Source organism: Meleagris gallopavo, chromosome 12 (assembly GCF_000146605.3).
Source record: "Meleagris gallopavo isolate NT-WF06-2002-E0010 breed Aviagen turkey brand Nicholas breeding stock chromosome 12, Turkey_5.1, whole genome shotgun sequence".
Lineage (NCBI taxonomy): Eukaryota > Metazoa > Chordata > Aves > Galliformes > Phasianidae > Meleagris > Meleagris gallopavo.
In genome coordinates this window covers 11,511,841-11,520,547 of record NC_015022.2, presented here as the reverse complement: position 1 = coordinate 11,520,547, position 8,707 = coordinate 11,511,841, and the positions used below count along the sequence as shown (strand labels likewise).

The 8,707-nt window shown below is 39.5% G+C and overlaps 1 protein-coding gene across 2 annotated transcripts in view; it reads left to right on the top strand.

Annotated features, from left to right (window-relative positions):
* CEMIP (cell migration inducing hyaluronidase 1) overlaps positions 1–8,707 on the top strand; it is a 61,875-nt gene that overhangs the window by 14,517 nt on the left and 38,651 nt on the right. For both annotated transcript variants that reach the window (XM_010717463.3, XM_010717462.2), the window contains exons 7-10: positions 4,083–4,153; positions 4,716–4,811; positions 5,430–5,551; positions 7,780–7,921. In XM_010717463.3, coding sequence (XP_010715765.1) covers positions 4,083–4,153; positions 4,716–4,811; positions 5,430–5,551; positions 7,780–7,921 — 431 coding nt within the window. The remainder of the gene's footprint in view (positions 1–4,082; positions 4,154–4,715; positions 4,812–5,429; positions 5,552–7,779; positions 7,922–8,707) is intronic.

Sequence of the window (8,707 nt, the reverse complement as noted above, 5' to 3'; positions counted from 1 at the left end):
AAGGAAAACTTTTCAACAGGAGGTTTTAGCAGTTAATTAGATAGTTTAAGATGCACTCATTATCTATATTGGATATTTTTATTAGCAAGTGAGGAAAAGCATATTTATTCGTATTTAAAATGATGTTTTTCCAAGATACTATTCCTACAAGTTAATCATTCCTATTTATTCCCAAGCCAACCCTCAAAGATTTAAGAAGCGTATCTGCATACACACGTTGGATAGAATGGGTTGAACATTAAGGAGAGTAGGATAATAGCAATGTAACCCTGGCTAAATGCATATAGGTATCTATACAGTATATTTGTCATCTTGTCTAATACTTATTTAAGGATTTGGCAGCATAGAAATTTAGCATGCGTGAATTTATGTTGTGGACTGTAAGTACTTCTGTGACAAATATGGTGTCTGTGTTGGCACGTGCATTGCTGAGAATTTTTGCTACTCACCCAACTGTAACATTTATATTTTTGGTGTTTATCTAAATTTATATAGGCGCTTTTTTCTCTTTTTGTTGTTATGTGTTAGAAGTGTGTGTTCCTCTCTGGACTGTGCTGTCACTGAGGGGATCACTGCAAAACATGAAAAAACGTATCTGCCTTGTATGGAGAAAAGATTCTGAAGAGCAGTCTATGGGAACACACAAGTGTCAGCTGGGCATGTGCAGATGGAGCAACATTTGGGGCAGTTAATAAAGAGGTTGTGTAAAATACTACAGGGACTTGTGTGCGCCAGGCAGTGCATTTCAGAGACACAAAGCTGCAGAAATAGTCTCCAAGCACAGGCTACCTCCATTAGTCCAACCCTCTCTCTCATACACTCAGAACTCACAATAAAGCCCAGTAGCCTGATGGTTTTTTTTTTAAAGACCAAAATTTTGGATACAGGAAAAGATTTTTGAACGTTATACTCTTTTTTTCCTAATTCTGCAACAGGAATAAATTGATGGTATTCCCATATGTTTATAAAAGTAAATTGCTCTTGATGTTTTTAGGCCACTATGGTGTTTTAATGCTAGTTTCTCACTTTGCTGTAAATGCTTATAAAGGAAATACCATAGAAATTCTTGTATCGAAGTGTGACTTTCAGCATTGCTGCTGTATGTAGTCAGAAAGCTAATCATTGTCACGCTGTTATCTCTAATACCACAATATTTCCCTATGTAAATAACAGAGACGTGGTGGGTAACACGAAGTAGCAGTAGTTGGTAAAACTATCTGTATTGTGGTGCAAAGTTTAAAAAATGCATTTTTAGGACTGTTCTTAGTGGTTATGTTCAAAAACTGTGAAAAATGGTCTGAATGGCAGCTGCTATGAGATTTACAGAGGAAATTAGATGGCAGGGTGGAAAACATGCAACTTTGTTGGATGTACCAAGGTTTTTTCCTTATGCAAATAGAACTTCTGCTCTACTTCAGCGTGACAACATTTAGACATTGGTTTCCCTTCCACACACCTGTAACTCTTATTAGGGATGTATATACTTGAACTTGAGGTGCTTTTCAGAAATTTTTGGAGAATCTTAAAAAAGAATCAGGTTGAGAAAATTGTACACACTTTAACCCATGTGGCAAAAAGAAGGAAAGGCTTCCTAAGGAAGGAAAGAGGGTGGATTTTAATTTCTAGCATGCCCATGCATGTCTCACTGCTTGGATCCGAGGTTTGCTGGCCAGTCCAGCTCCTTGTTATCAGATCTTCTCATGACTGGATTGACCTTGGGCAACACTAAGACAAAAATGGTGTCAACCCCAGCTACTAATTTGAGATAGATAATTTCTATTTCGTATTTTCTGAGGTGCCATATGAGTCAGGCTATTGAGCCATAGGCTGGGCTGTTTTCTCATGGAGGTGGTGGAGGGAGTTACATGGACAAATTCCTATCACCAATTACACCATGTTCAACCAGATTATAAAGTTGTGCAAATCCCCATTGCTGTAGAAGAGAAACGAGCAATGCTGATTTATGCAAAAAAGTTCTGTGCTCCTGGCACTGTTTCAGTTGCTTATTTGCTGAGTCTAGAACATTAGGATGCAAGCATAATCTTTTCCGTGGTGTGTAGTGACTAGACAGGGGGTAATGGGCACAAACTGGCACATAGACAGATCCATATGAACATGAGGAAAAACTTCATTACTGTTTGGGTGACAGAGCACTGGAACAGGCTGCCCAAGAGAAGTGGTAGAGTCTCCTTCTCTGGAGATATTTAAGATCCACCTGGATACTTTCCTGCTCAACCTACTGCAGAGAACCGCAGGAGTTTGGCCTTGATGATCTCTAGAGGTCCCTTCCAACTCCTATGATTCGGATTCTATGATTCTATGATTCCTCTTCTATTACTGTTCCTTTGAAAAGTGAATTTGCTCTTTAAGCATGAGTTTTTTTATTTCTTCAACTAATAAATTAAAAGAAGGCCTTTCAGCGCTTGATGACACAGTTGTTCTCTTTGGAACCCCACCCAAATAACACTGGTTTGGCTCTGGCCTTACTAGTCCCTTCATTTCATATAGCCCAAACAGATTACATGCGTCTATGTGTAAGGATTGAAAGACTTTATGATTGTTTACATGATAAACTTACTGAGACAAACAAGTATTGTAACACATGAAATGCGACCAAACCTTGAGTTGCAGAACTAGCTAGCTTCTTTTTCTTTTGATCATTATTTTGGATTATTATGGGACCTGCATCTTTTTTTGCCATTCGCTTTGAATTTGGTGACCAAAGGTTTTTGGTTTTTTTTTATTTAAAAAAAAAAGACTTATCTTTCCTGCTGAGTGTCTTTCCTTTCTCCACCCCCTCCTCTCCCTGGATGGAGATCACAGCCCAACAGTGCCGTTGGCAGTTGGCACAGGCAAGTTTTCCGGCATCTGGCTGGCTGGCAGGCTCCCAGGTTGTTATGCTGGCCGTTTCCCTCGAGCCTGTCCTGTGCTGGGGCTGAGGACATTCCACTTGGAACGCCTTGCTGTGGGGATGTGGCAGGGCATGGGGGTGGGCCAGTGCTCTCCTGCAGCACAGGGCTGTGACCCTCAGCAAAGCCCAGCTCAAGCCAGCAGTGATCTGTGCACGCTGTAGTGGCTTTCTGTCAATGTCTGTGTTTTCTTCTGAAGTCCCAGAGTGACTTATAACTTCTCTTGTACCAGCAGATGGTAAGCGTAAGGTGACCTGTAAGACTCAAGGGTGCGTCTTGATGCTATTGAAACCTGTGGGTATTTTTACTGACAGAGACATGATTTAATCTGTGGGTTGTTTGCTAAATCCAGGGTAAGGGTGAGCGTCTCTCTACCACTCTGAAAGCATATTTGTTATTCTGTTAGTCATTAAGAGCTGGTATGCCAGAATTTCTTCTATTTCAGAGATAAAATTCCCTCTTGACCCCCATTAATTGGGTTCATCTCCAGCACTGGGAGGTACTTTAGTCTCTGTCTCCTTTGCTTACTCAGCCATGTGTTCATTTTCCAGTACTGCTGATAGTTATTGAACCTACTCAACCAATAGCTATCAGGCACTAATGAACTTATTTCTGACACAGGATCAGATTTGAACGGACAATTCAGACTCATAAACCTTTGTCCCCATTCAGTGTTCAAAATGAGGAAACTGGACACCCAGACACTATCTAGGTATTTTTTATTGCCCTTTGCCAGCCACTCTATTAGAAATTCTCATATGTCATTCCAAAGACAATTGTGATGTACAACGTTTCAGCAGCTAAATTTATTTAAGCAGAACTGCTTTTTTTTAATATATATTCTCTATTGCACACACACAAAAAAAGATTTTCAATCTCCCCAAGGAGCTGCTGGTGTCCTATGCGTCTGTCACACACAACCCCCGTTAAAGATTTTCAAAGAGAAACACACTGTATTGAGCAAGGATTTGTCTTTGAGCTTCTTTATCTTGTGGTATATTTACTGAAGAAATACAAAATCTTAAGATATTTTTAACTTTAATCAAATTGCCTTTCACATCAATCAGACTGTTCTGAATGTGGAGCCCTTGGGAAACTTAAAAACATTAAGCAATAAAAAATATGCACCAAGTGCATGACATAATTTGATCATTTCTCATTTTGATTTTCCAGGCATCCATGGAGTTTTATCACTGTTAAAGGAAATCCCTCCTCTTCTGTTGAAGACCACATTGAATATCAAGGTAATTCATGCACAAAATACCGTCTTGGAAGTTACTCGCAGTTAAACTTGGTCAATGATGTTCTCATTTGACATTGCTTTACATCAAGCTAAGAACAATTGATGGTTAGAGGGATTTAATTGAATGCTCTCTTTATATTTTACTGCTTTCAATTAATGCCGCTGAAGCATCAAAGTGTGGGGTATAATCTCGGTCATCTGAACCGTGAAATAAAAGGCAAGATCCTGTACCAGTGTAAATCCTTGTAACTCAGTTGAGCTCAGCCTCTGCCTCCCTCTTTGACAAAAAGCTATGGAACAAGTCCAGTTCACACCAACTGAAGATTTAATCAGTTTGTCCTGCATTGGTAGCCTCAAAATCTCTCCATAAAACCATTTTGTTGCAAGCTGAATCCTCCTTATTGTCCAGCGTCTGAAGTCTCAGTAACTTTTTAATGGAAGTTATACTAACCTAAATCTGGTTAATAAACCCGAATTATGCTTATATACACATGGAAAATTACCTTTTCAGTTTTGACATTTTTTTGAGTGCATTCGTTGATTTTGCCATTTTTAAAAAACAGGTCACAAAGGGTCAGCTGTGGCCAAAGTATTCAAACTATTCAAGGCTGAGAATGGAGAATTCTTTAACGTCTCTTCGACTAGTGAGTGGGTTCAAGGTAAGAGGTCTGTTTGGTATTTAACTCAGTGGTAGAGTTGATAAATAGGGTGAACCATCCTTTTTATTACAATGCTATTTGGGAAGAGTGGGCTTGCAAGTTGCTATTTATGTTGCTGCTAACCCAAGTAAAGAACATGCACAGATTCTTTCCTCAATTGTCTCCAGGACTCTCTGGATAACTGGCATTCATTTTCCTCTGTTGCTCTGGGTATGAAATTCCATCTCTTATGATCTAAGATATCACACACAGCCTCTTATTTCTTCTGACTGCATAGTCATCATGTCCATGTTTCAGACAACATACAGTAACTGAAACTTGATCTGAAAATCCAAAATGACAGCTAAAGAGGACCGGATCCAAAAGCCATAACTATTAATAATGCTCATACTGCGTACTCCAATTATGCAGCTTTTAATAACTCCGCTCTCCTTTGGCTGGTTGCACTTCACAGCATCATTACAAGCGGCTGACAGACTGGCAGGAAGAGGCAGGAATCAGATCATCAGAGAAGAAACTTGTGAATGATATCTGAGATCAAATTATGCTTCATGTGTTTTTGCTGCATTCATTAGGCATGACTTTCAAATGACTCTTCTTGTTTGCACTTGTCTCCAGATGTAGAATGGACAGAGTGGTTTGAGAAGCCCGAGAAAGCAAGATCTAAAGACATGGAGAAGCTTTCTGACTTCAAAGCTGCTCACCCTGATAAAATCTGTAGGCAGCCCATTGACATCCAGGTAGGCCAGCTTACCTCTTTGCTTTAGAGAGGCAGCGTGAGATGAGAGCCCCCAGAACATTGTGCTTGTCAGTGACTTTTGTTTCTAAATAAAAGACACAGATTATTTTCCAGCTGTAATATATAACCGACAGGTTCTGTCTAGTCTTGTCTTGTTTTGAGACAAAAGTTTGTAGAATTAAGCTCCTTTCAGTAAATTCTGGGTCTGGCATGAAAAGGAGTACAGATGGGGTCAGGGACAGCACAGATGCTATCGTGAAATATGTGGTTCCCTGCTGGAAAATTGTAGGAAAAAAATAAGACATGAAAATTTCAAAGTTTTTAAATGATTCTGGAGTGGACCCTACCTCAAAAATTAATCACAGAATGTAATGAGATGGTATTGCAACCAGCTGTAGTAGTTGGGAAAAATGCCAATGAGCTTGCAGCCATTTTTGGAGTCAACTGTTTTTGTTTTTTTTTTCCTCTGGAAAGAAATTTGAATTATATTTGGAGATAAACATTAAAATTATGCCATGTGGCTGAGATGAAAAAATATATCTTTTCTGATACTGCAGAAGCCTATTCAAGCAAAAATAAAACTATCAAAACAAAGCGCCTTTGTTTTGTTTTGGCAAATGTTAGCCATATGCTTTACCCGTCTACCTGTTAAAACAAGTACCAGAGAAGCTCTGCCTATCAAAAAACAATAAAATACTCCATACCTGTGGAAGTTGAATCTGAGGTTCTGCATCCACTGGTGGATTTTCCTTATCCACACAAATGCAGTTATTGAAGTAAATGGGAATGCTGATAGTATGACTGTAAGTTTCCAGACCTACATGTTCTAAAGAATCTCCTCTTGAAAAGAAAGGGAAAAAATACCCTATGCTTTTCTGCCAGACCTTAGCAAATTCACATTCATTTTTGCTTCCATATACATGAATTAGAAGTGACAACTTAGTTCAGAGCAAAGGTCAGATGTTCGTTATGATACAGCCCTTTTAGCTTGTGTATTGAAAGAGAAACAAGAAGTGTATTCTTCTGTGCCAGAATCAACCTTTTTTTCCTCTGTTCTGTTAAATTATAGATACTTCTTTTTTTCCTCATGAACATTAAAAGCAAAACAATTTTTTTTTTTTTTTTAGCTTCTCCTGCAGATTTTAGGGCAATTCCTCAGGTAGCATAACCTGGTGTTTGTTATCGCATTCCTAAAGTTACACTGATTTATACCAGCTGGCCTGCTTCATCTATGCTGAACGTGAAAATTTGAAGATACAGTGATAATAACAGAAGCACAGTGCAGCCAGAGGCACATTCCTTCAGCTGATGGTGTTAATCCTATCTGCAGCAGCAGTGTGGCTGCATTAATAAGGAACGTCTGCATGAGTGAATTAATCAGGATCAGGCCCTTCATTGAAAGATGGTTTATCTCCTGCTGCCTTGTTAAAATGCATGTGTTATTTGGACTGTCCAATGCAATTAGTTGCATTTTTGTGAAAGGGTCAAGCTATAGAGCTGGTGACCTGAGGGGTGACACTTGCCCCAGCAGGAGCACAGGAGAGGCTACACATCCCACTGCTTCTTTGTATGATGCAGCTGTTTCCTCAAGGCAACCCTACAGGCTGGTACCTGTATGGGAGAAAAGGCCTCCTCTTCTTGTTCCTTTTGGAGCAAGGTTACTGGAATAGCTTTTATTTTTATTTTATTTTTATTTTTATTTTTATTTTTATTTTTATTTTTATTTTTATTTTTATTTTTATTTTTTCCTTTGAGAGCAATTATCACTGACTCATTGAAAGAAGAAGTAAGACCCTGCTCTTGTTCTTCTGCAAAGTTCAGGTATAGCTGAGCCACCAGCAGTGACCTGAGCGCAGCAAAGAGGTTTGAGAGCATGAGTTCATTTGGGTACAAGCATCTGTGTTCAGTGTTGTCATCTGACCTCAAACAAATACCGAAAGAAAATCTAGGGCACCAAGACCAGATGTTAGTGAAGTTCAAAATACTCCTACCCAAGAAAGCACATGGTCTTAAAATAAAGGAGATACACTACAACTAGCAGTAAATCTACACAGTCAGCACATACAATAGCTGTTCTGAAGCACCAGCTGGAGTGCCAGCTGGATAGCATGCATACCAATCATCCCATTTCGTTATACAACTGTTGCGCATCACTCAAAGCAAAAGCCTCTTATGATGACATCAGTGTCTGAACGTATCACCAATTTTATATTTCTGTTCTCATTCCAGGCAGAGACCCTCGATGGAACTATTTTAACCACTGAGGTTTTCTACAAGAATGGCCACGACTATCGATTTCTTTGCCATGGCAAGGACCAGACAGGTGAAGGTTGCCAGAACTACAGAGTGCGGTTCCTGTGTGGCAGCTCTGGTACGTGCTCCAAGTTTGAAAGCCAGACACGTGTGCTCTCTGTCCTCTGGGTTGCCTCTTCAGAGGTAGAAGTAGTTCATCTCTAAGAAAGAAAAGCCATATGAGGAACTTGAATTTTGCCTAGTGTTCTTGTTTCAGATGTCCAGAGGTATAGAGTCTTCTCCACTGAGTGCTTGACTTAAGGTAGATGGTGTAGGTATAACCCAGACCAACAAAAAGCAGAAATACTGTCTGAGCCCTACCAGAGAAAGCAGAGTATGACTCCAAAACCAAGCAGCACCATGGAAAACACTTGACAAGTTCCTTGCCATAAATATCTTGACTTTCATCGAAGCATTTTAGGATGAGATAGGATTAGTCAATCACTGTGTGCAAAGACAACAGGTTTTGAAAGAAATACTTTGTTTTATAGTTATTAATTCCAACACCACTGTGCATAACCTGGCCATTGGACAGGTCACTAGGATTCTTCAATGCTCAGCCGGTGGGAAGAGGAGGGTAGAATACAGTTGTTTTGTTGGAAAAAACCCAGTCATTATGTTGAAGACCATTTGGCTGCAGTAAATACCAGTGTCCAGTACCCAGAAGAGCTACTAATAAATGGGTGGGGTGAAAATGAGCCACTCAATGCTACTTCTAAATTTAGCCATGGGATTAGTGGAAAATCCACCTGCACACATCTAACAGAAAAACACTTTCTTGTTTGCTTGCTTTCCAAGCTTTGGAAGAGTTAACTGTTTTATATTGAATGAGGAATCATCTTTTTTGGTGGTGCTCCAACCACAA